Below are 27875 nucleotides of genomic sequence, written 5' to 3'. Positions count from 1 at the left end.
CTTCACTGAGTGAGTCATTTGGGGAGACTGAGAGCTGGCCTCAGGATACCCTTCCTCTGAGTCTGAGCCATTGACACGGAGGTAACTTTAGCAACTTAGTTTCTTACCAGATCAGCTTGTTCCGGGGATTTTGAATTTGTTTCGGTTTTAGTACACTTTTCAATGACAGGAAGTACTGTGTTAAAAACTGACCTATATTTCGGAGAAAAACTTCCTTGAGGCTGACTTGGGTCTCCTCATTTTTTAAAGCAACTAGCTTGGTTCGGTCCTGGGTCTCAGCACCAAAAAAAAAAAAGGCCAAACAAAACCAAAAAAATAAAGCAACTAGCTTTTCTGAAAGTAGTTTCTGTGTCACTTCTTTTGCAGATTTTGAAAGAAAAAGCAGATTTCAGAAGACTTCTCAAGCATAGCCAAGAGTAGTCATTCTATGCTGACCTAGAGAGACCAGTCTTGGTACTGACTGATGAGTTGCTAGGTACATGAAGGCAAAAATTTGTGTTGAACCCTGTGATGCTTTAGGAACTCTAATGAAGATACAATGACCCAAACAACTGCCGTAGTTCATACTTCTTCTGGTTCGGTCTTCAATGTGCATACACCCAGACCTGAAAATAATTGGAAACTACAGTAATTGCATTTGATTAATGCACTTGTCCTCTCATTTGTCTCTGCAGCTTACTCAGCCTCTTGTAGCCAACAGCTCCTGGCACCGACCTTTGTTTGGTTTGAATTTAAGGAGCAATAAGAGGTCAAGAAGGGGGTCCATCACGTTGGACCCAACTCCTTGGAAACATCCATTTGCAGTTCTCTTGGCAATTTCGGAGTTAATTCTTGAGTGTGTCTGTGTATATATAGTAGGCACTGGTACATTAAACATAATTTTCCATTAGGTCATATATTATCTGCCTTCCTTAATCTTTAGAAATACAAAGCTTTCCGATAGAAATTTTAGAGCGTGTGTCATGAGGTAGGAGTTCTTCAAGTGCAGTCCCTAGACCTCCAGAGGTCCAAGAAACCCTCTTCTGGAGTCCACAGAGTCAAAACTATTTTCATGATGATACTAAGACACTGTCTTTCTCACGGTGTGGATGTTGCTGCTCATGGTACAAAAGCGGTAATGGGAAGGCCGCTGGCTCCTTGGTATGAATCAGGGCAGTGGCTCCAAACACAGCAGCTCTTGTATTCTTCACTGTTAGCTGTTTAAAAAAAAAAAATCAGTTTTATCTAAAAATGTCCTCGATGGAGGTTCCTGGGTGGCTCAGTCGGTTAAGCATCAGCCTTCGGCTCAGGTCATGATCCCAGGGTCATGGGATTGAGCCCCCCGTCAGGCTTCCTGCTTAGTAGGGAGCCTGCTTCTCCCTCTCCCTCTGCTGCTCCCCCTGCTTGTGCTCTCTCGCTCTCTCTGTCAAATAAATAAGTGAAATCTTTTAAAAAAATTTTTTAGGGGAGCCTGGGTGGCTCAGTTGGTTAAGTGACTGCCTTTGGCTCAGGTCATGATCCTGGAGTCCCGGGATCGAGTCCCGCATCAGGCTCCCTGCTCAGCAGGGAGTCTGCTTCTTCCTCTGACCCTCCCCGCTCCTGTGCTCTCGCTCTCTTTCTCATTCTCTCTCTCAAATAAATAAAATCTTTAAAAAAAAATTTTTTTTAAATGCCCTCGGTGAAACAGTAAGATTAGTAATTCTGTTAAATCTCAACTGTTGAATATACACCTTTTGAATAGTATGTATGACAAGATGGGAAGTATCCCTAAAGCATTTAGTGTCACCAGGATACTCAGGTGATTGTGTTGTGAGCTGAATAACTGCTTTTTTCGTGGACACCATTTTTACTTAAGAGAACAACTGATGGACAAACTCTTGGGCATTTGGCAGGTATTTTCTCAAACATGAATGAAGTGAGCCTGTCTCTTTAAGGAAACGACTATTTGTTGCCAATGATGGAATTCTAGCTTTTAAGTGAAAATTAGAATTTTGGAAAATTTGCATTTGCCACTGTGAGCTTGACAGCTGCCCAGTATTTAAAGACTCATCAGATTCTTGATCTCAGGGTTGTGAGTTCAAGCCCCATAGAATAGAGCTTATAAAAAAAAGAAAAATAGGGTGCCTGGGTGGCTCAGTCGGTTAAGCATCTGCCTTTGGCTCAGGTCATGATCCCAGGGTCCTGGGATTGGGTCCCAGGTCAGGCTCCCTGCTCAGTGGGGAGTCTGCTTCTTCCTCTCCCTCAGCCCCTCCTCCCCACTCGTGCTCTCTCTCTCTCACTCAAATAAATTTTTTTTAAAAAATCTTAAAAATATTGGGCGCCTGGGTGGCTCACTTAGTTAAGTGACTGCCTTCGGCTCAGGTCATGATCCTGGAGTCCCTGGATCGAGTCCCGCATCTTCTCCCTCTAACCCTCCCCCCTCTCATGTGCTCTCTCTCTTTCAGATGGATGAAATCTTTAAAAAAAAAAAAATCTTAAAAATATTTAAAAAAATAAAAAATTAAAAAAATACTCATTGGAAAAGCTGAGATAGGTAGCAATATGAACAAATGTGATTTTAAAATATTTTGTAATGAAATGTGGCAGCACTTGGAAGATCTGCAAGTTATCAGTGAAATGATATTTTCTAAATGACTAGTGCATAGTGTGATACAATCATGTGCAGGTAAAAGATCCCTTCAAAGTACGAGATCGACAAGTGCATTTTATTGTAACCCGATATGAAAAATTGGGATGGTTTCACATTTCACATTGCAACTAACCTTTAAGAAGCTACTATTAGTTGATTCTTGGTGTGGTATCAATTAATAGCTATAATTATCTAAAAAGGCTGTTGAAATACTCCTCCACTTTCTTACTACATATCTGCACGAAGTCTTATTTTATTCACATATTTCAGCCAAAGTGAGGAATCACACCAGATTGAATGCAGAAGCATTGAAGCATCCAGCTGTCTTCTGTTAAGCCAGACATTAAAGAGATTTGCAAAAATGTAAAATAGTGCCCGTTCTCTCACTTTTTGTTGTTGTTTTGGAACAGAAAGTTTTTAAAAAGAAAACAATGCTATTTATTTTGACATGTAATGGATTTAGTGTCGTCTTTTTAAATGAATTAGTATGTTTAAAACTCTTCAGTTTTTAATTTCTGATACAGTAAATATCAATAGCCGTAACCCACATAAATAAAAGCTTTTGGAGGTCCTTAATGATTTTTAAGAGGACAGAGGGGTCTTCAGAACTGCTGTTATGTAACATCACGAGCGAAGATGTGCATTTTCGGTAATGGCCCCATCTCCAAAGTGGCAAAGGCTGTTTTTTCAAGGGCCATTTATAATACTTGCTCACAAAGGAGTCTTTTTAAGATTTGGAATGTTTTTCCATTAAGTTTTCCACATTTTGGTCAAGAATGTAAGTGGGTTGATTAGTTTTTCATCTGTTTTGAATTTGCTTTTAGCTGCTGTCAAAAAAGTCCGTGCTGGAGCAATCCATAATGGGAGTGGTAGAGTGTGGCATCATTAGGGATGTTTCAGTATTTTTAAAAATTTTATTTGTGACAACATTTTATTTCATTTCATTATTTTTTTAAGTAAGCTCTACACCCAGCATAGGGCTCAAACTCACACAACCCCGAAATCAAGAATTGCACACTCCACCTGCTAAGCCAGCCAGACGCCCCAAGAGATGTTTTAATACAGATAAAAATAATGATACTATATTGACAAACAAGTACTAGTTTATTTGTTGCTACTGAGTAAGGTTTTTAGTATTAAGATCTTCTATCTTATTTTGACCTTATTTTAGTGCTTTATTATAGCTTGCAGAATGTTCCTGAATACAGATAACTTTATTGAAAACATATTGTTGGTTTGGGGCCAGTAATTTTTAAGGTAGACTCAATTCAAATGTAGATTTTTTTTTAAAAGAGTTTTGGTATCAAAAGCTGTTGCTCTGTATTCTATACATCAAAGCTAAAAACAAAAAAAAGAATCGCATATTCATAGGGAAAAATATGTAGTGAGATTATCAGCAGGACAATCTAAGAGCAGATGGTGTTAACAAGTTTTCAAGGAAACCCTACAACTACTGAAAATAATAAGGTTCTGGGGATGGTAGATGAAACAGAGAGAGGACTATCAAATGGAGGGAGGGGTCTGGAAAGGAGTTTTTAAGTAAATAGGATTGCTATGAAATTGGTTAGCAAAGGGTTACCAACCAGCCCAGAGCTTTAAAGAAGCCTTGCTCTAAATAGCTAGGAATGATTTGTAATCATTACTTGAATTGTTTGTATATTTGTTCTCTCAAGTAGTTTGAAGTGACCTACAGTCTTGTTTACACTATTAATTTGCTTGACAACCCCTGTCTTTACAGAGGACATAAATAAATCACCTTCCTGACTAGTGTTCCTTGAAGTGGAACCTAGATGTCCGTGGAATATATTATTGGGGACCCAGAGTCAACGAAAACCTTAAATAGTTGTCCCTTGTTTTTTATGATAATGTAAACCATTATTGGATTTTTTTTTTAAAGATTTTATTTATTTATTTGAGAGACAGAGAGAATGAGAGAGAAAGCACATGAGATGGGGGGAGGGTCAGAGGGAGAAGCAGATTCCGCGCTGAGCAGGGAGCCCGATGCGGGACTCGATCCCGGGACTCCAGGATCATGACCTGAGCCGAAAGGCAGTCGCTTAACCAACTGAGCCACCCAGGCGCCCCATTATTGGATTTAAAGACATTCTACAGTAATTCTTTTTCATGAGAAAAATATTCCAGGAAAATAAAACCTTAGTTTCTAAAACTGTCTTGTGGGCCTGGACGGGGGTAAGGTTGAGGAAATGAGTTTTCTTCAAGAAGAGAATTTCTGACGTTGGAGAAAAAGTGCTTTTGGCTCCGCAGGGTGCCCACTCCCACCCAAGGTAGACTTCTAGGGAACTCTGTGTACTCAATTTCTGGTTTGCATAGCTTTGAATGGAATACAGGATGAAAGCATGAGGACACGTGTAAGGTGGGAGGAGCTAGGTTTTAAAACCAAGCTGAAGGATGGCGCCGAGTGTGTCCTGTAGGATCGCGCAACACCTGTGATAGGATTAAACTGTGGCTTTGTATTTTTTAGACTTCATTTGACTCTTTCCCGTTTTCCATGATCCTCATGACAGAGTTGTGAAATTAGGCAGGGACTGATTCTGCATCTTTTGGCATATGACTACACTCTGCTCCGTTCGGTGGCCCCCGGGGGTGAAGTCCCAGGGTGGGGCCAGAACCCGCATTTCTCTATTGCTGCTGTCTCCCCGGGGGACAGCAGACGGTCCATTGTTCTTGTTCTCTCGAGGCAGCTCTCCCTTCCCTGCAATGTCGCGCTGACACTCCCTTCGCTTTCCCAGGCCTTTCTGGTCTCTCCCACCTGGGCCAGGCCCTCTTGACTAATTCAGTGCAGAGCTGCTGCCCACTTTGCCGACCCTCTCCCTGGATCCCTGGGTGCTGCTTCAGATCCACCAGCTCACAGGCCTCCCTCCTTGAGCTCCCAGTAGATCTGTGTTTCCAGCTCCCTTCCGGACATGTCTCTCCCTCACGCAACGTGTCACTTCACCCCAAACTGCTGCCCATCGACTCTCTAGTCCCCAGAGCCAGAGGCAGGGAGGCCCCCAGAATCCTGCCTCTGCCTCATATTCTTTTCCAGTCTCTTCCTGCAATCGGCCGCTAAGACTAGTTGATTCTAGTTGTTACGGGTCTGGACATCCTTCCCTCTCCTCCCGTTTTCTCTCATCTGGACTAAGGAGCTATCTCCTGACTTCCACCTCCTGGCGATTCGAAACATGTCTGTGGGTGTGCCTCTCTCCTTGCAAATTCAGCGGCTCACGTGTGCGCACTAGACAGGCTGAGCTCCTTTGCTTGTTGTTTGAGGCCTGGGGTGATGGGCAGGGACTTTTTCCAGTTTCTTACCCACCACCATCCTTCCCTTGAGCCCTCGCCCCACCTTCGCTCCAGAGGGACAAATCTCGTCCCCCCTCTCCGATCCCCAGATTCCTGGATGTGTCCCCACTTTTGCAGTAGCTGTTGCTGGAATACCCACCCCCTCTCATTCTCCCAGGCTAGGAACCTCCAGGCACTCTGCAAGATGGGGCTCTGTTTCCGTTCATTTCGGTTCCCCTGCTCCTTTCCTGGCCCACAGTGTGGGTTTGATAAATGTTCAAATGTTTGAATAAGGTCCGCCTGAGTCATTTTATTTATCTGTTTGAAGAAAGCAGTATTTTGTAACTCTTCTTATTCCCATTTGCTTGCCCCAACTTTCAGTGAGCTGTTTTGAATAACTCAGAGATAACAGGTAAGGTGCTGGCAAGCACGAGTGAGTTGATGTGAGTGTTTCACCTCTCGGTTTTTGGAATCTGGAAAAGATATTTTCCTTTGCACCAGGACATTAACTATATCCCCAAACCATGTTTCTAACATGAACGAATGGGTCAGAGTTCAGTACCCCAGGCAGTTTTCAAACCAAATTTGGTAATGTTGATTTAAAACTGCTCAACAAGAAAAGCACCCAGTACAATCATGGAAAATATTAGAACGGCTTTCTACACAGCGACATATTGTTGAGAGAATTGTTCACTGAAATTATATTAATCACAGAGAAGGATTATAAGCTCTCTCTCTCTCTCTGTGTTTGTTTTTTTAAACAGGATCAATTTGACAACTTAGAAAAACACACACAGTGGGGAATTGACATTCTTGAGAAATACATCAAATTTGTAAAGGAAAGGACAGAGATCGAACTCAGCTATGCAAAGCAACTCAGGTAAGTTGATATTGAAAAAGGTTAATTGTTAACTGCAAAATGGATGTAACAATAATTTATATTCTCATTTATACTGTATAATCCTTTAAATATTTTTCCCCTTTTATGTAAGGTGATATTTCAGTTAGAAACCATTGCTTTTGATAGAGAAGATTCATTTTCATAGAACAATAAAAATAAAAACTAAGTTACTGCCCTTAGGTCTGGGTTTTTGTTTTGTTTTGTTTTTTGGAAGGATAGTTTCTGAATTTTGGAGCTACTTTTTTTTTTTTTTTTTCAGAAAACTCCTAATTGAAATATAATATATATAGAGAGAAAAGTGTACATTAAAAGTGTTCAGCCCCAGAAATCTTCACAGAGTGAACACCCCCCGTGTCACCAGCACCCAGATGGAGAGACAGGCAAACCCAGCCCCAGAGGCCCCCTGGCCCCTTCCGGTGCACCACCCTCCTCCCATGGCTGTCCACTCTTCTGACTTCGAATGACATGGACAGTCTTGCCTGTTTTTGAACCTCATCTGAATGTATTAACTTATTAGGCAGTTTGTATTTGACTTCTTTTTTTCTACATTATGTTTGGGAGATTCATTCAAGAGGCTGTATAATGGTGGTAGCTTGTTTCTTTTCACTGGTGGTTGGTATTTGGGTGTGTGAGTATACCACAGTTCACTCATTCCTCTGCCACGAGGCCATTGCTCGTCTCCTGTTTGGGGATATGAAGTCTGTCTACACCCAGGAGTGGAATTGTGGGGTCATAGGTGTTTAGCTTTAAGTAGACAGCTTTCCAAAATGCTTCTCCCGATCCGTGTTCCATCCAGCAGCCTGTTAAGAGCCCTGTGGAGCAGCATTTTAAAAGTGCTTGGACTGCTTACATTTTTAATGATGAAATTATCCAAGAAATTTGTGCTTTTAGATAAAATGTGTAAAAGTTGTTGGTAGAACAAAGCTGGAACTTGACGTGGCAGGCACAGACTTTAATGATTTCTTGTTTGGTTGAATTGGTTGGTGCAGATTGTTTTAAGACCTGTTAAAGATCCAGATGACTTTTGGTATAGAAACATTTCGTTTGAACCCAAAGAGCGTCTGCAGGAGGGGTATGTCAGGTGTCACTGAGAGAAGGTGGATTCTTCTAGAGCTGGTGTTGTTTATAAATAAGCACCTGAGTGGTACATACGGATTGTTTTTATGGATGACAAGTTTTGTTTCCGTTGAGAAAAGAAAACATAAAACATATTGCTCAATGAAGCAACCGTTATGACTTGGTGAATCCGGATTGATTTCTGGCACTGTGTGTGTGTGTGCCTCACATCCTGAATATGGCAATAGGGAAGGGGCTGCTTAGTGTGCCAATTACCTAAATGTCGCACTGTCGTCATAAAATGTCTTTGGTGTGAAAATGGGTTACATACATCCTTAGCCAAAATACGGTCTCACCTTATGGATTTATCTGTTTGTTGCCTTTCTTTTTGTATTAGTTTACACTTGTCTTCCCTGGCACCTTTGTCATGATCCTGTTTTGTTTGGGAGGTTTATGATTAGATGCCGTTAATTCAACACTTAGCAAGTATCTGCTTGGTTCTGTGTCATGAAGGGAAAGGGCTTTCTTAGCTCCCCCTCTGGATTGCACCTGGCTCCTTGCCCTTTCTCATCACCCTAGGTGAGGGACGGAGGATGCAAGTAACAAAATGGAAGGCTATTGGAAAAGAATGCAAATTCCAGTGTGAGTTTAGGGTAAAATACAATGGCTCTCCATTGACTGTTTTACCCTCTTGTGGATCACAAGTTGAAACAGAGGATCAGTGTCAGGGTTCTGATGGCAGTCTCTTGAAAAGTACTTTTCCTGAGATCTAAATATATATTTAGTAGACTCTACGCCCAACATGGGGCTCAAACTCACAACCCCTAGATCAAGAGTCCCGTGTTCCACTGACAGAGCCAGGCAGGCGCCCCCTGAGATTTAACTATTAACATTGTTTCATTACATCCCTAAGAGGTATCTCAATTTGTACTTGTTGGGAGAAGTTGACCTACAAGATGAGGAGTAATTGAACAAATGCCTTCAAAACCATTACTAACCCTTCAGACTGGTTTCTCCTCCTTGATACTGAGCCCTCAGCCGGGTCCTCAATGCCGATACATAAGCATCCTTTCTATCCTTTGTCGATTTGCTGCCCCACTCACCAAAGTGACTCAGTTTCCCCTTTCTGCAAACCCAGCATCTCCTTTCCCATCCTCACCACTTGCTTGCTACGTCACTGAGAGCATGGAAGCAGTTAGAAGAGAGTGTCTGCAGACTCTGAGCATCTGTGCCCCCCACCCTGAGATGCTTCTGTCTAAATCCAGGCCCCCCTCTTGTGCACTCGGTGTTCCCCCTCCCTCTGGCTCCGGAACTCAGCCCCAGTGGTTCTCTCTCCCGTGTCCTCAGTTCTTCGTTCCCTGCTGGGTTATTATCCCCATCGACACACAAGCACGCCCTCATTCAAAAACAAACTGCCCTGATGTGGTTCTCCCCACCAGCTGCCACCATGTCGTTGTGCCCTGTGTGATCACATCCCCCAACCTCTCTGACGTCCTGTCTTTCCTCCTTCTCTCTCCTCTGTTCTAACCATACCAGCCTCCTTGCCGTTTCTCATACACACGAGGCGCACTCTTGCCCCAGGGCTCACCGTTCTGTACGGGTATCACCTATATATTCCTCGCATGCCCACCCTCTCGCCTCCCTTCAAGTCTTTGCTCAGATGTTAACTGCTCAGTGAGGCCTGCCTCATCTTCCTGCTGTATTTACGGTTCTTCCGTAGCACTAATAACTTTCTAACATTCTTTACAATTTTCTTATATATCATACTTATTACTCATTGCCTTCCACTCCTCCCTGCTAGAATGGAAGCCCCCTAGGGGCAGGGGTTTTTGAGTTGTATTCACTAAAGTCTCCCAGTAGTATGGAACAGTGCCTGATGCATAATAGGTACTCAGTAAATAGTCGTAGAAAGAGTGAATCAACAGGTCCCGTTCTAAGATGTTTGGTCCCCATTGCTTCAAGGAGAATCGTGTTTGCCCAGGCTATGAGAGCGGAAGAGGCTTACCAACAGAACAACCAACAGTGTGTCAACAGAGTGCCAGGGGAGCTCTAATGAACAAGATACCTTGGAGCTCACCTGCTCACTGTGGAAAACAGACCACATGCAAACAAGCAAAAATTTAAATCATTTAAAGATAGCATTTATCATCCCAGATAAGTAAAACCAGTGATGTAATAGAGCATGATGGTGGGTGGGGGTTACTTAGCTAGACTAGCCAGGGAGAACCTGTTGCTTGAGAACCGAAGACAGAGAGGGCCAGCATCCCAAGGTCTAGGGGTAGCTCTTCCAGGCCAAGGGATCAGCAAGTGCAAAGGTCCTGAGGTGGAAACATGTTCAAGGAATGGAAAGGCCAGGGGTGACTGAAGCATGGTCAACAAATGCTTGCTTGAAATATCAGTATGATGTTGAAAAAGCAACACGATCTTTTTGGAGACGTTTCTGGCATTAAATCATTTTTATTTTTTTCAGCATTAGAGAAAAAAGAATGCCAACTTATTTTAGAAGCAAAGGATGATCATTAGGGCTTTGATTTCTGTAGGTTTACGGGTTGGCAAATTACAGCCTTTGTCCCAATCCATCCACTGCCTGGTTTTATAAATAAAGTTATACAGAAACAAGGCCACATCCATTCATTAATGTACTGTCTATGGCTGCTTCTGAAAACAATTGCAGTTGACTAGTTGCAACAGGGACCACCTGAGCATGACCTACTTGCAAGTCTAAAATACTTACTCTCCGACCCTTTACAGAAAAAGTTTACTGACCCTTGCTGTAGTTATTATTTCTTCAAGGCAATGTAAGGTCAAATGCCTAATAAAATTTTAAAACGTTTCATAGACCTATAGAAGAGAACCAACTATTGATTGCCCTTAGCAACTGTTAAATTTTTTTAAAAAGCTAAATTATTTGTTATGACCAGATAATGACTTCATACGATTAAAAATGCCAGAGATAGAAAACGGTGTGCCGTGAAGGGTCCCTTCTCTTTTTTTTTTTTTTTAAGATTTTATTTATTTATTCATGAGAGACAGAGAGAGAGAGAGAGAGAGAGGCAGAGGGAGAAGCAGGCTCCCAAGGAGCAGGGAGCCCGATGCGGGACTCGATCCCAGGACCCTGGGATCATGACCTGAGCCGAAGGCAGACGCTTAACCATCTGAGCCACCCAGGCGCCCAAGGGTCCCTTCTCTTAACCCTGTCCCTGGGGACAGTAAATGTCATCAGCCTCTTGTTTATCCTTCCCCAGAAATTTTATGCTGACACAGGCAAATGAGGGTGTGTTTTCTTCCTTGCTTCCCCAGCAGTCCCGTGTGCCCTTGTCTTTCTACATCCTGGAGGTTGTTCCAGGGATTCATTATTTTTGTGGTTTTATAATATTGCATTGGCTTGGTGGATGTGTTGATTGTTTCCAGTTGTTTGCAACTCTGAACAAAGTTGCAATGCATAACCTTGAGGAATCCACTTGGACAAGCCTGTCTAGAGACAAATTTCCTAAAAGTAGCGCCCTGGTTTTGATAGAGTTCACCAAGTTACCCCTGAGAGGCTGTGACCCTTACTGCTCATAGCAGAGCCTGGGGCCGTGCTACTTACCTTGACCCTCAGCTCTCCCTGGTACCAGTCTTTTCTTATCTTTGCCAACGTGATAAGTAAAAATTGGAGAGTCTGAGCCTTAGTTTGTGTTTCTCTTATTATCAATGAGGTTGAGCCTGCTTTTATACATTTGAGCCGTTTATGCTTTCTTTTTGATGACCCATTTATGTCCTGGTCAATTTTTTTTTTCTAATCAGAGTTCATTGTCAATAAAGGGTAACTATGTAGAAATCATTTTATAAAATATATTGCATATATTGTATATACAAGGAATTCAACTTACAGTTACTTTCACCGTAAAAAATACATACGAATGAAACTGCAGGATTTTCTGAACCATAAATATTAAACTCTTATAAGATTTCACAGAAAGATTATAAAAAACTTGGAGGATGTCATGACTTTGTTTTTTTAACTCCACGTTACAATTTTAAGCTAGCTCAATTGACTCACTGCTAAGTAAGATAAAGAAAATAATATTTACATGTTTTGCTTCCTGTTCTAGTCGAGTTATATAATTTGGTCTTTAACATAGTCCCACAGTTAATTTGTCTTAATTCTGCATTTATTTGTTTACTTATTTACTTATATTTATTTATTTATTAGAGAAAGAGTGTGTGTGTGCACGGTAGGGGAGGGGCAGAGGGAGAGAATCTCAAGCAGACTCTGTGCTGAGTGCAGAGCCCGAGGCCGGGATGGATCCCCTGACCCTGAGATCATGACCCGAGCCAAAGCCAAGAGTCAGATGCTTAACCGACTGAACCACCGAGGTGCCCTTTAATTCTGTATTTAAATATAAACGTATGCTCACCTCCATTCCTTCTACCACAGGCTCTCCACCTGTCTCTTGGCATCAAGAGAAATATGAATATTTCCTTCCCTAATGAGAGTTTATGAAGTAATCCTCGGAGTTTGTTCCTGTTTGAGAATGCCCCCATACTTGATAATAATTTGACCTGGTTGTTCTCCAGACTTTGTTGCTGCATTGGTTTTTGGTGGAAAAGTCTGGGGCCAGCCAGATTTTTTTTTTCTTTGTAGGTGACTTGCTTTGACTATATATGTGAAGAATTTTTTTGTTCCATTTAGCAGTTTGAAAACATCCCCAAGCGAAGCCTTGTTGTTGATCATTGTTTGTCAGTTTCCTTAGAGCCCTTTCATATGCAGATCACGTTCTTCATTTATTTCAGGGTAACTTTCTTCAATTACATCTGAATATTTTTTCTGTACTACTTACTGGGTTATATGTACTTCAGAGATATGAGTTTTCCTTAGGTTAAAGCATCTTGTTCTTTAGGTAATCTTTTTTTTCTGCTTTTGTTAGTTGCTTTCCTTATTATGATTATCTCAAAGCTTTCTTCTGTTAAATTTGATACCCAGCCCACTTTATTTATTAGTTCTGTAGTGGTATGCTTTAGTTCTTAGTTCATTTCCTTAACTTTGCCATCTCTTTTAGCCCGTGGTCTGGGAATTCTTTGCTTCATTGGCTTTGTGTTTTTATTAAGTTTGTCTGTAGTGTAAAATACTCTGGAGGAGTTTGCTTTTGCTTCTCTTCCTTCTTTTCTTCCAGATTGGTTTCTTTCTTTCCTTCTTTCTTTCTTTTTTTTGGGGGGGGGTCAGTCCCTCCCTCCCTCCTTTCCTTCGTTCTCCCAACCTACCCTCCTTCCCCACTTTCTTCCTTCTCTTCTGTATTATATATCATATCTTTTCACCTCACTTATGTTTAATACGGGCAGTTGAGTGAAGTGCTGAAGAGAACAGACCCTAGAGCCCCAGTACCTGGGATGCATTCTTGATTCTTCCATTCAATAGTGACACAACTTGGGGCACATACTCCCTGTGCTTCATCTTTTTCATCTGTAAAATGTGAATAATAGTAATTCCTCCTTTCTAAGGTTGTTCAGGGGACTTAATGAGATAAGGCACATGCACTTCCTAAGCATGCTTTTCTTACCTGCATAAACAACACCAGTGCTGTTGTTGGTTCTGATAGAGGGTAGTTGAGCGTTTCTGGCTGTGCTTCTAGAACTGTCGGCCTTTCCCTCTGAGCTCCATTATGGGGTAAGGGTGAGGCAAAGGGCCTGGTTCTGTACATTTTGTCTTTGAGACTCTGAGCGTGTTCCAGAACTTTGTTAGAGGTTCTGTTTGAGAGATATATCCTGTTCCTTTGGAATGCCTAGGTTAGGGATGAGCTTCCACAGGCATCCAGTTTGGAGCCCTGGAGAGTGAGGATCCAGGTGGTGACCCCTGCTCCTGCCCGAATTCTGGAACCTGGGTGGTCGGCCTGTGTGTCTTCTTCTCAGAGCTTTCCTACCCTACTCCACCCCCCTGCCAAAGTGGCAGTGAGGGTGGGGGCAGCATCCATCCATGCGGTCCCAGAATCTTCCGTCCCTCACCATGGTCGCCGCTTTTCGAAGTGCGTAGACTGAAGTTATGCTTCTTTCTTCATTGGCTTGTTTTCTGCTGTTGAAAATTGTCCTGGCTTTTAATTCTCACCTCTTGTAGGGAAAGCACAATTCTCTGATTGAATTTTATTCTGCTGTCTTTATCCGGAAATCTTGTGGTGAGCTTTTAAAAAAAAGAAAGAAAAAACAAAACATTCCTGGACCCAGCCCTGGACCTTCCATTTCGGAGGGCCTGGAACTGGGCCCAGGTATCTCCTTTTTAAAAAGCTTCCCTGTGGCTCTTTGGATCAACCAAGCTAAAATCCAGTATCCTTATGAGAGGATTATATTTTTCTCTTACCTTTTAATTAGCCTGTCTGAAGAGCAAGTTTAATATATAAAACACTTAAAATTTCTCAGAAAGATCCCATAAATTTAAAGCTGCTCTTTGTGGTTTGTTTTCTTGCTTGTTTTTTAAGTAACCTCATACAAAATAGGGGCAAGAAAGCCCATCTCTAGAGAATGGAAATGAAAGTTGATCTTTCTTTCTAGTGGTGCCTGAGAGAAAAATCCTGAATTTCTCTTCCAGACCTCTTATGCTTTTAGTTTTCTGCTGGCATTTGTAGAGTGAATTATTCATTGGTGCTTTTAAGAAGCATTTTGAATGCTGTATATGCTAACATGGTCAAAGTGAGACTCATTCATCACAACGTGACGGTCTCCACAGGCTGTCACCCACAACAGAATATTCCGCCCCCCACACCCCGTGTGGTCTTTCATCCTGTTTAGGATTGGATTGGTAAAAAGGAACTAAAAAGAGTGCTGGTTTTAACTTTCTATATTCAAGCTATGTTTCCTTCAACTGGATATAAAATTTAAATTATTTTTATGAAGGCTTAGGACTGGAAGCTAAAAAGAAAATGTGGATTTATGAATTTTTTAATTTATTTTTTTAAAATATGAAGTGGGGTTTTTTGTTTTGTTTTGTTTTATTTAAGTAGTCTCTACACCCCACCTCGGGTTTGAACTCACGACCCCGAAATCGAGTTCAGGAGTCGCACACTCGGGGCGCCTGGGTGGCTCAGTCGTTAAGCGTCTGCCTTCGGCTCAGGTCATGGACCCAGGGTCCTGGGATCGAGTCCCACATCGGGCTCCCTGCTCGGCGGGAGGCCTGCTTCTCCCTCTCCCACTCCCCCTGCTTGTGTTCCCTCTCTTGCTGTGTCTCTCTCTGTCAAATAAATAAAATGTTTAAAAAAAAAAGAGAGTCGCACACTCTTCTGACTGAGCCAGCCAGGTGCCCCAGAAAATGTGGATTTAATTAAACCTTTACAATAACAGTTTCAAAAGAATTTTTATATAAGATGTGAATTTCAAAGTGATATTTTCAATGTGTAATTTATAGTTAATAGGAGAAATGGTTAATATTTAAAACTGTGCATTAAAAATATCTCACATGTTGGGGCGCCTGGGTGGCTGAGTCGGCTAAGCATCTGACTCTTGATTTCAGCTCAAGTCATGATCTCAGGGTTGTGAGATTGAGCCCCACGTCTGGCTCCTCACTGGGCATGGAGCCTGCTTGAGATTCTCTCTGCCTCTGCCCGTCCCCCCACTCCTCTTCCTCTCTACCAAAAAGTCCCATATATGCTACTCTACGCATCTGTGGAAAAGAACCTATTGGTTATATGGTCATCTGCTTTCCATGTGCTCCCCTTTCCATCCCTGCCAGCTGTGAGTAGGATGGACTGTTTTTACTAAATCTACATTTTAAGGAGTGACTGTGGTAAACCAGCTGAAAGAACTGTACTGTGCTTTCAACAAACAAGATTTCTCTCCTTTGAATTATTTTTTTATTTAAGCCACTTTATTTATTTATTTATTTAAAAGATTTTATTGGGGGCTTGAGCTCACAATCCTGAGATTGAGAGTTGTACGCTCTACCAACGGAGCCAGCCAGGTGCCCCTAAGCCACATTTTTAAAGGAAATGCTATTTTTCAGCATTCTTTTGGACCTAGACTTATTAGGTAAACTGTACTATGCATCCAGAGTATCAGAAAAAAGATGACATTTATTATTATTATTATTATTATTATTAAGTAAGCTCTATGCCCAGTGTGGGGCTTGAACTCAAGGTCTCAAGATCAAGAGTCCCATGCTCTACTGAGTCTGCCACCCAGGTGCCCTTCATATCTTCATTTTATTTCATTTATTTTCTTTTTTAAAAGATTTTATTTATTTACTTGTCAGAGAGAGAGCAGAAGCAGGGGGAGCGACAGACAGAGGGAGAAGCAGGTTCCCTACTGAGCAAGGAGCCTGATGTGGAGCTCAATCCCAGGACCCTGGGATCCTGACCTGAGCCCAAGGCAGATACTTAACGAACTGAGCCACCCAGGCACCCCTGTATCTTCACTTTAAATTGCAACAGTCAATGTTCTTGGATGTTACATATTCCCTCAGAAAACTTGAAGGGGCAATAGAGGTCATTTCATCTGATCCCCTTGAACTCACAGATGAGGAGCTGGATGCACAGACTTGCTTGTTAGTTTGTCTGGGGTCACGCCATCCCAGAGCAATGTCCTTTTTACTGAAGTCCATTGCCTCAAATCATCTAGTAACACCTGTCAGAGATGAAATCACATCCACTTTGTATGTAAAATGTACCATGATCAAAATTGTAAACTTATGATGGTACATTTTTTTCTAGGTGAATCTTTAGATTCAGGGGGAATACAAGAAAATGTGAAATAATGAAAGTAGCTACTAGAAAGAGGAATAGAAACACGGGGTAAACAGGGAAGTGAATACTGAGATGTGGTCAAGTGAGGACCCCCACTGTGGACCATTAGTCAGCCTCTTCTGGCTATTTCCCTAAAACTACAGCCACCAAAGTCAGGTCCCACGAGAAATCAGCCGATGGGACCCATGTTAGTGAGTTTTGTTTTTCCAGGCTTACCTCCTGGTTTTTGTGTAAATTTAAGCATCTTGAATGTAGAGATTGTCTGGATTCTTGACCCAGAGGTGAGATTAGGAAGAGAGATGTGAGTGATTTTGTCTCATCTGAGTGTGTTCAGTGCAAACCTGCTGGGCAGGTTAAAAGGCCTCCTTATTAAATGTCTTAGCATGAACAGCCCCCAAATTCCTTTCCTTTTCATTCCTCTTTAGGGGAGTAGCCACACAGCCTTGCCAACATGCCCTTGGCACTTGGACTTTTTTTTTTTTTAAGATTTATTTATTTATTTTAAAGAACACGAGTGGGAGGAGCAGAGAGAGAGAGAGCATCCCAGGCAGACTCCCCGCTAAGCACAGAGCCTGAAGGGGCTCAGTTCCACGACTCCGAGATCATGACCTGAGCCAAAACCAAGAGTCAGATGCTTAACCGACTTAGCCACGCAGGCGCCCGGCATTTGGATTTTTAATTTGAACATTTGGACATAGTCCACATACTTTCCTTGGATTGTCGTGAAGATGATCAGGAGGGAACGGTGGCCTGGAGGGAAACTCGCCCTCAGCTCGGTGCTACAGATGAAATCGCCTGCGTTTTGTACACATGGTCTGTACTCTCCAATTAAAGTCAGGTCATAACAGCCAGGTTAGCACCAGCTAGTGCCCCTTTCTCTTCTAATGTGCTCTACCTTTGAGGTCAGAGATTCAAAACAATGCAAGTCCTTCATAACCAGAGCTTTATCACCCATGTAGAAAGATGGAAGGAAGCAAGGGGCACCTGGCTGGCTCAGTCGGAAGAGCATGCTCTTAATCCGGGGTCATGAGTTCTAGCACCACGTTGGGCATAGAGTTGACTTTAAAAAAAAAAAAAAAAGGAAGGAAGGAAGGAAATAAACAAATTTCAGCTGTGGACATTTTGTGATTTTTTTTTTTTTTTTACTTGTACATGAAAGCACTGACTTCATCTTTCATTCCTGATTTCTTAATCATCTTTCTATAGAAGGTGACATTTCTGCATTTTTGTTTCAGGAACCTCGCAAAGAAATACCAACCTAAAAAGAACTCGAAGGAGGAAGAAGAATACAGGTCTGTTTAATGCTGATAATTATGTGCTGGTATCTTTATGCTGGTCATGATGATGTCTGAAGGAAAGGAGAAAGGAAATCTACAAAAAATAAGCAGCATTCCCCATTCATATTTGTGCTAGTTTTTAAATTGGCAGCAAGAACAATAAAAACCCTACTCAGCTAACTTATGCCGAGTCACTAGACCTATTCTGGATTGTTTCAATTAAGGTAATTGGGAAAAGCTTAGAATATAATCTAAGCAAATACAGGAAGTGTGGATTATGCATTCCACAGTCTTGATTTGCTTTTGTAATACCAGGAGTCTCTTTCACTGAGAAATATGTCCATTTCAGTCAGCAACTTAGGCACCTTAATATGGACAGCCCAAAAGTATTATATTTCTAATTTGGATCTAAACATGCATTTCATTAGTGCGTATTTAGTATGTATCGGTATTTGGGGTCATATTTGGACCGGGTATTAACAAAGCCAAATACTGCCTTATGTAGAGTGATTCGGTGTCACAAAATGCAAAGTGTTTCAGTTGTAATTAATTCTGAGCCATTTCGATGAGAACACTTTCATGAGTAATGAACTGTCAGGATCCTATGGGACGTTGATGCACATTAACCTGATTTTAATTAATGTTTCGTCAGCGCATACAGTGTTCACACAGAGGGCACCTTGTTTGAAAAAGAGCGGTGTGTGTTCATTTCCATAGGTATACGGCTTGTAAAGCTTTCCTTTCCACCCTGAACGAAATGAATGATTACGCTGGGCAGCATGAAGTTATCTCCGAGAACATGACCTCGAACATCACTGTGGAGTTAGCCCGCTACGTCCAGGAACTGAAGCAGGAGAGGAAATCGGTAACAAAAGTTTGTTTTTTCTTACTAAGAGATGGACCAGGGGTAATGGGAATATCCTAGAAGCTTTCAAATTAAATAGAGTCATATTAAGGTGGTGGGTCTTAAACTGAATTGTATAAAAGTTATGGACCCTGTTCTTAGAAGGTGCTTCTGGGTCTTTATAAGGGTCTCTCAGACACTGAAACTTATCTGAGGACCCCCAGGATACTAATCCCTTTGAGGAATTTAAATATATTTGAGGATATCAGACATAAAAAGAGTAAGCAGTATAAGATGGTATGTGTGGTGTGGAATAAATAATATTCAAATAAATGCTTATAAAGTGTTCATAAAAGCCAGAAAGATGATCTCAGCTCCGTCTACTCTGTTCTTTGGCTCCTTCATCATCTAAGGAAGAGGCCCTTTTTGCTCCTCCTGCCTTCATTATCATCTTTGCATAGCTCTTATTGTTAACAAAGGAGAAAAAGGTACACTCAAACAAAGTATATTCATAGTCAAGGTTTTGTCCTAAAGTATTTATTTCTAAGCTGTGGTCTGTGTCATTGTTCTCTGACCGGTTATGCAGTGCATCATAATTTTTTTTTTAAGGTTTTATTTATTTATTTGACAGAGAGAGAGCGAGAGCAGGAACACAAGCAGGGCGAGTGGGAGAGGGAGAAGCAGGCTTCCTGCGGAGCAGGGAAGCTTTTTTTTCTATACCGGTGCTATAGAAGGAGGTGATAGGAATACCTAACATGCTCGGGCTCAGGATCAGGGAGAAGCTTCCCAGGGCCCTTAACAGCTAACGTTTTAATAGGACTCAAGGGATGAGGAGGAGTTGCCTGGGACAAGCAGTAGAGGTAGCAGCCAGTGCAAAGGCCCTGAGACAGGAAGGTATTTGGAACATCTGATGAGTTTACTTCTTACTACGCTATAAACAGGTAACACATGGCTTTGGGTATGTTTAGTAGTTAGGAACAGATATATGCCTTAAGATCAACCTGTTCGTTTGAAAAAAAAACCACATAGGTTCATAAACTGAGATGAAATTTTTATCTGTTCACATTAGAGCAGTGGATCTCAACTGGGCACAATTTTTCTCTCCACCCCAGCAACACTTGCCAGTATCTGGAGATAGTTTTGCTTAGATTAGATGTGTGTGTGTGGGGGGGTTGCCATTGGCATCTGGTGGGTAGAACCCAGAGATGCTGGTAAACATCCTACAATGCACGGGACAGCCTCCTCAACAAAGAAGAACCTGGTCCGTAATGTCAGTAGTGCCCAGACTAGGAAACCCTACACTAGAGCTCCAAATTAGATGACAGCATCTTCCAGACCATTCATTAAAGATCTTTTTTTTTTTAAGATTTTATTTATTTATATATTTGACAGAGAGACAGCGAGAGAGGGAACACAAGCAGCAGGGCAGAGGGAGAGGGAGAGGGAGAAGCAGGCCTCCCACTGAGCAGGGAGCCGGATGCGGGGCCCGATCCCAGGACCCTGGGATCAATGACCTGAGCCCAAGGCAGATGCTTAACAACTGAGCCACCCAGGCGCCCCTAAAGATCTTTTCTTTGATGGAAAGGAAGCAGTGAAACAGAATACTAAGGTTCAGAATGAAGCACAAATACCTAATATAATCATAAAGTCAATACAATAAATCTGAACATGATGTTGGACTGCTTCCCTGGGTTCTTGAACTTCCCTCAGCCTTGCAAAGTTTTGTTTTGTTTTTTTTTAAGATTTTATTTATTTATTTGCCAGAGAGAGAGAAAAACAGCGAGAGAGGGGATACAAGCGGGGGGGGGGAGGGTTGGAGAGGGAGAAGCAGGCTCCCCGCAGAGCAGGGAGCCCGATGCGGGGCTCAATCCCAGGACCCTGGGAACATGACCTGAGCTGAAGGCAGCCGCTTAACAACTGAGCCACCCAGGGGCCCTCAGCCTTGCAAAGTTTATACCTTCTTCCTGTTTGTTTCTCTGCTCAGTGCTTTGTGTCTCTTGACTGACCTTCATTCACCCATATAGCTTAGAAATTTAGCCAACACCCCAAACAAGAACTCTGGAATAAATTCTGTTTCTTGAGTGAATCATGAGATATGAACCCACATAACCTGGCTTCCTGTTACTTTTTTGAATGCCTTGTCCTCCAACCACATGGCCCCCTTGCTGCTCCTCAACCTCGCACCATGTTATCCTGCCTCAGGGCCTTTGCACTGGCTTTTCTCTCCTTGGAAAGCTTTTCCCCCAGATATCTGCAGAGCTCACTAGCTGACTTCTTCTCAGGAATATCGTCCTCTTGAGGTCTGTCTTGTCCACCTCATTTAAAATTACAAAGTCCGTCCTCCCCTTCCCCTCTTCATTCCCACCACAGTCCCTGCTTTACTGTTTTTCCATAGCGTTTACCAGCATCTAACATTTTATGTATTTGCTTGTTTTCTTTCATTTCACACTAGAATGTAAGCTCCTCGAGGGCAAGAATTTTCTTGGCTACTATTGTATCCCAAGCACCTGGAAGCGTGCCAGGGTGGAAGAAAGAATTAGGAAGTAGACAGAAGCAGTCTTAGACTCAACTTCATTCTTAGACTTTGTGTCACTAGTGGAGGATCCTTGTATTTCCTTTTTGTGTTATGATTGGGTCCTTTTGTTTTATTCACTCACTGCTAATTATATGTCTTTTGTATAGTCCGTCATACCTGTAGTTTGAATTCTGTTCCCTTTTTTAATCAGAAATTACAGTAACTTATAGAGTAAATTATAGGTGATACAGATACACATTAAATAATATCTTGCAATATGTAGTGTTCCTTTTATTTTAGGGAGAATTACAAGCACACATCTGAGTCAGATGTTCTCCTAGGAAGAACTGCAAACGCCATGCTCTCTTGAAGCATTTTGTAATTACATTAAAATGACATTTTAGGAAATTGGGAAACCTTTTAAACTTCCAGAAAGAAAGAATATCAATAGGCAAATGCATATTTGTGGTGTTTTAATATAATGCATCATGAACATTTTTGCTTTTTTTCTACATATATACCATTATTTTGAATGCATAATGTGGCATTATGTTGTATATTGATACACTGTGACTTTAAAAATTATCCTGATTATATTGTCTGTTTAATTGTTTGGCCTCAAGTCTTCATTTTCATGGATTATAATAACTGGTACCTATTAGGCTTTACATTTCATCTTTATAGCACCCCTTGGGGAGGAGGACCATTACACATTTTATCCCAGACCAGGAGGCTGGAGCCAGCGGGGCAGGGAGTCAGGACCGTCCCCAGGGGTGGAGCTGGGTGTCTCCCCAAGCCCGCGCACGTTTGCATGCATGTTTTTGTTTCCACTGAGTGACATTCTTTTTTTTTTTTAAGATTTTATTTATTTATTCGACAGAGAGAGACACAGCGAGAGAGGGAACACAAGCAGGGGTAGTGGAAGAGGGAGAAGCAGGCTTCCCGCCGAGCAGGGAGCCCGACGCGGGGCTCGATCCCAGAACCCTGGGATCATGACCTGAGCCGAAGGCAGACGCTCAACGACTGAGCCACCCAGGCGCCCCTCCACTGAGTGACATTCTTTAACTTACATCCAAGGATGCCGGGTTAAACAGTGTGAACATCTTCATCGGCAGTTAGTTGTAGATAAGGTGCTCCTTGAAGTCAAACCATAATGACCAATATTTCTCCTTTAGAGCTTTCCCTTTTGGCTTCTCTGACTCTTATTAGTGAGTGATCTTACTTATTTTTGAAAAGATGACTCCAGGGGCGCCTGGGTGGTTCAGTCAGTGAAGCGTCTGCCTTTGGCTCCAGTTATGATGTCAGGGTCCTGGGATCGAGCCCCGCATTGGGCTCCCTGCTCCGTGGGAGGCCTGCTTCTCCCTCTCTCACTCCCCCTGCTTGTGTTCCCTCTCTCGCTCTGTCTCTCTCTGTCAAATAAATACATAAAAATCTTTAAAAAATAAATTAAAAAGACCTTTTTAAAAATGTTGAACTGATGGATGGCATTGAAATGAGCTGCTTTCACCATTTTAGGTCTAGCTAGTATTTCTCATAGCTGACCAGAAATCATGTCTTTCGGGGCACCTGGGTGGCTCAGATGGTTAAGCGTCTGCCTTCGGCTTGGGTCGTGGTCCCGGGGTCCTGGGATCGAGCCCCGCATCGGGCTCCCTGCTTGGCGGGGAGCCTGCTTCTCCCTCTCCCTCTGCTGTTCCCCCTGCTTGTGCTCTCTCTCTCTATCAAATAAATAAATAAAAAATCTTTAAAAAAAAAAAAGAAATCATGTCTTTCTTAAGTACCAGTCTGGTTAACCATTAGTATAATACGTTTTGGGCCATTTGATATAGTGGCGAAATCCTATCTACCCAAAGGGATGATTTCAAATTTACAGGATTACTGCTGGATCTCATTACTGCATGTAGACTATTTCCAAGTTCAGTTTGGAATACTACTAGAAAATGATTTCTCCTCTAGATTTTGCTGTGTTTGAATAGATGAATCTCTAACAAGGATCTGCATGGTGAAAAAGAGCTCATTCTGCAAAAGGTGTTTTCTTCCCTCTGGATTTGAAAGGAAGGTAGTAAGAAGGAAGTGAGTAGAGGGAGAGATGGACATTCTTCCCATCTTGGGGGCCATTTCATGATAATGAGTGCAGCTGTTTGTTCTTGAAGTCTTAAAAATCTCCCATTGTAAAATAGGATAACACCTATTCATGCTGTTCATGTTCTTTGGAGAAAAGATGGGTATTAGGCAGCAATGTCCACACTTACCTTGTTCCCATGTTACATGGAACTTTCTCACGTAGTATCATGAATAACCAGTGTCTGTCCCGACACACAAATCTGTAGGCTCATTGTTAGGAAAATTCATTGATTTTTCAAAAGTAACTTCTTTAAAAGGAAACCTTGACCTGCTGTCTGCAAGGAGTTTAGGTTCTTTCCTGCCTGATGTCTGAGCCAGCCACAGTTTCCATCAGATTGCATGAATAGTCCTGGGAGCCCGCAGGGAGGGTGCTCTCTTAATTTCTTCACCTAATGGGCTCCGCTGCAGAAATTATATTTTTAGTGAGATACTCGCCTTCTCTTTAGAGAGAATAGAATTAGGAGCCGGTCTTTGGGGTGAACGTAAATCAAAGTACACAGTGACAGTTCCTTTGCTTTGTATTCAGTTTTTTGTCTGCGTATGTAAATTATCAATAAATCTGTACTATGCAACAATGTCTAGGATTTACTGGTGTCCAGCAGAAATTACTGGGAAATCAACATTCTTTATAAGGCAGCATGATTAGTTTTAATGTGTAAAATCTGGGAATTTTATACTTGCCTGATTTTCCTAGATTCTGACAGATTTACAGTAAATACAATATTCATCTCTTTTAGCTGACCACGTGGCAAAAAGAACTTCTGTTTCTTGGGGCACCGGGTGGCTCAGTTGGTTGAGCATCCAACTCTATTTTTATTTATTTATTTGACAGAGAGAGACACAGCGAGAGAGGAAACACAAGCAGGGCGAGTGGGAGAGGGAGAAGCAGGCTTCCCGCGGAGCAGGGAGCCCGATGCGGGGCTCGATCCCAGGACCCTGGGATCATGACCTGAGCTGAAGGCAGACGCTCAACGACTGAGCCACCCAGGTGCCCCGAAAATATGTAGTTTTAATCATTGGAATTTTAGTGGCTATGCATTATTCTAATGCTATTATCATTCACTTAACTAATTATTTAATATTTGATCTGGAGGCTATTACCAGTTTCTGATTATTAAACAATACTGCAGAGAACTTGCTACTTTAATAGCTCTTTTGTGTATGGGGTGGGGATTGTTCCTCCAAGCTAAATTCCCAGAGAGTACGAGGTCAAACATACATGATTTATGGTTCTTAATTAAGCTTTGGTCATTTACTAGAGTAATGGTCTTTAACAGAAGTATAGATGAGATTCCTAAGTCACTGAAATGATCAACAAGATTGTGAATTAGCCGATCGGAAATGTGGGTAGTTCAGAGTTGCTATCAGATACATTCCTCCATAAGAACTAAGGCACAGGGGCGCCTGGGTGGCTCAGATAGTTAAGCGTCTGCCTTCGGCTCAGGTCATGATCCCAGGGTCCTGGGATCGAGTCCCGCATCGGGCTCCCTGCTCCTTGGGAGCCTGCTTCTCCCTCTGCTTCTCTCTCTCTCTCCCTCCGTCTCTCATGAATAAATAAATAAAATCTTAAAAAAATATATTTAAAAAAAAAAAGAACTAAGGCACATACACCCTTGTTGGCGATTTTTGCACATTGAATCAAGTTATTAGAGAATTTCAGAGAGATTGTTTGGTTCATCTCCAGCCTTCGAGTCTGTCTCAGGATTATCCACAGTGATCACCACTAAATGCATAAGAGGGATTTATGGAGATTTGTAGCTCCAGAAGGGGAGTCAGGAGGTTCCGGCCAGCATTTTCTGGAAGCTACAAGTAAACTTCTCTCAGCAGGTGGAAATTATGGCTCATTACAAAATATTGGCCAGGAGCAGGATTGCTTTTTGGCAGCGGTTATCTGAAAAGTTCTAGAGGAAACAATTATACAATACCTTCAGTGACTCACTAAAATTTTTATAAACAGAGAGTGCTTACAATACCCCACATTACTTAGAATTGACCAGTTATATTTTTTTCCCTGAGGTTTCAGGGATGTTTAAAAATTGATACTAAAAGATACAGTCATCTCGAAGTTAGGTATTGGGTAGGTCCTATTTAGGAACTTAGGGAGGGACTTAATTTCCTTTCCTATAAGGCAGTTTTGTAGCATGAACTGACCCTACTATGTTTAGAACATGTTTTTATAAGAGATTACAGCAAACAGACAAAGCCTAGCATGAAGGAATGCAAAAAATAAAAGGGCCTTACATATGTGATCAAGTCATTACAAATTACAAATTTGTAATTGTAATTACATTACACATTACAAATCTATTTCTGATCTTTTCGATCCTATTGAGATGCAGCTGGGGGTACTCTGTTATAAAGCCAGGACCTGTGGGAAGAAAGCACAGAAGAGGGAGTTTCGATTTCATGGCCTGGAAGAGGAGGGTTTCAATAATAGTTCCTCTTTACTGGGGTTACCACTTTTATTTAAATAAATCCAAAATCCAAAAGCAAGGAGCCCTGTAGAAGTTGTTGGTCTTCTGCCTGTGTCATGCTGATGGGACACCCACTGATAGCCCCTGGTTTAATGTATCTCTAGAAGGTGTATTTGTTTTTGTTATGTTTTCTTTGTTTTGAGAGGACATGTGATAGGAGCATGCTATTCATCAAGGCCCTGTCACCGCTGTGGTTCTGTCACCTGCGGAATCATTAAAATTTTATCCTAGCATTTATGGGATAACATACCTACTTATCAGGAGGCTGACATTCTGTTCTTGATTCCCTGGATTTGAAGTGCAACTTTGAGTTTTGTGTTTCTCCCTTGTGAGCTGGAACGAGACCTTCTTTTTCTTCTAAGAACCGGGAATTACTTGACGGATGTTTTGTGTCCCAACTGACTCTCCTATATCCAGGCACCTGCTTGCCATCTCCCCTGATGTGCCTGATGCAACATCCCCCAGCACACCAATGTCAGTGGGGGCCCTGGAGCCTGGCAGTACTGGGAATGATGCCCCAGAGCTGTGCGATGCAGTGGCCTTTTTATCCCATCCAAAAAGAAACTTTGGATCCCCCAAACTCCTTTATCACACCCCTTTCCGATCTGCATTTCCTCCTGTCAGTAAATGGCACTCCTTTTTAACCTAGTTGTTCTGGCCAAAACCATAGGGCACCCAGGACTTCTTTTTCCTTCACACCCCATCTTCTATATAATATCAGGTCCTGTCGGCTCTGCCATAAATGTTGTGAATCCAAACACCTCTCACCCCTTGTCCGGTCCCTCATCATCTCACCTGGAGGACTGCCCCAAGCCTCCTGCTTCATCCCTGTGCTCCCAGGCTCACCCCGTGGTCCATGGCACAGCTCCCATCTCCAACTGTGCCACCAACTGTCCTGTGAGCAAGTGCAGCAGCCTCCCCCCTGGTCCCTCTGCCACGCCTGCCCCATTCGGTACGTTCTCCACGCGGCAGCCCGCGCAACCTCGTGATAATGCAGATCAGACCGTGTCCCCTCCCTTCTTCAGTCCTTTGGCAGTTTTCCCTCACTCACGCGGCCTGGGAAGCCGTCCTTGGTCCAGCTCTTGCCTGCTTCTGCCTTATCTCTCGTCTCGGTCTGATCACATTGGCGTCAGCTGTTCAATGAACACACGAAGCCCTTTCCTGCTTCAGGGCATCTCCACTGCTGTTCCAGCTGCAGAAGGGTGTTTCCTTCCCCAGACCTTCGCAAGTTCATGCCTCTACTTTGTTCAAGAAACATCCCCATCCAGATCTGTCAAAATGTTGCTGCACCCATAGCCGCCCTCTCTGTCCCCTGTCCTTTTTCTCTTACCACTGTGTCCACTGGGTTTCACAAGGACAGCACCTGGCATGAGCAGCACCCTGCACCTGGGGGCATGCAATTAACATGTGTGGAATGAATGACTGAATTTGATTGTAAGAGCTTTCAGCCTTTTGGGGAAGGATTACTGCCCCTGAAGTCTCACCCTTGGTCAACCTGGCACTCTATCTGAAACTCTTACTGATGGTGATTCTCCTTGTCTGGGTTTGGAAGTAAGAGATTGATACCCTCAGAAGGAGTCAAGTGAGGGGCATCACTGCTTAATATTGATCATTTTAAGATTCTTTCATCCTAGAGGCGCCTGGGTGGCTCAGTCGTTAAGCATCTGCCTTGGGCTCAGGTCATGGTCCCAGAGTCCTGGGATCCAGCTCCGCATCAGGCTCCCTGCTCCACGGGAAGCCTGCTTCTCCCTCTCACACTTGCCCTACTTGTGTTTCTCTCTCTCTCTCTCTGTCAAATAAATAAATAAGATCTTTAAAAAAAAAAAAAAGGTTCTTTCATCCTAAAAGTTAATCAGGAAGCGCCTGGCTGGCTCAGTCCATAGAGCATGTGACTATTGATCTTGGGGTCGTGAGTTCAAGCTCCACACTGGGTGCCGAGCTAACTTTAAAAAAAAAAGAGTTAATCGAGATTCTTCAAAACAATTAGAATTTTAAGGAATATGAAAGAAGGGATTATTCTGAAGAAGAGATAGAAGGCTCCTGGAGTCCAGGTAAATTGTGAATGTGTGGAGCGATCTGGGTAGCAAAAGCCAGC

The 27875-nt window shown here is 42.5% G+C and overlaps 1 protein-coding gene across 4 annotated transcripts in view; it reads left to right on the top strand.

Moving 5' to 3' along the window:
• The window catches only part of FNBP1 (formin binding protein 1), a 135182-nt gene that overhangs the window by 45950 nt on the left and 61357 nt on the right, over positions 1-27875 (top strand). For all 4 annotated transcript variants that reach the window (XM_028090473.2, XM_088018853.1, XM_028090472.2 and 1 more), the window contains exons 2-4: positions 6652-6767; positions 17785-17841; positions 18544-18691. In XM_028090473.2, the coding sequence (XP_027946274.1) occupies positions 6652-6767; positions 17785-17841; positions 18544-18691 (321 nt within the window). The remainder of the gene's footprint in view (positions 1-6651; positions 6768-17784; positions 17842-18543; positions 18692-27875) is intronic.

The sequence above is a fragment of the Eumetopias jubatus genome, unplaced genomic scaffold (genome assembly GCF_037043125.1).
Source record: "Eumetopias jubatus isolate StellerSeaLion01/CBP00866 unplaced genomic scaffold, mEumJub1_p1.0 scaffold_15, whole genome shotgun sequence".
Classification (NCBI taxonomy): Eukaryota; Metazoa; Chordata; class Mammalia; order Carnivora; family Otariidae; genus Eumetopias; species Eumetopias jubatus.
This window is presented reverse-complemented; position numbering and strand designations above follow the sequence as displayed.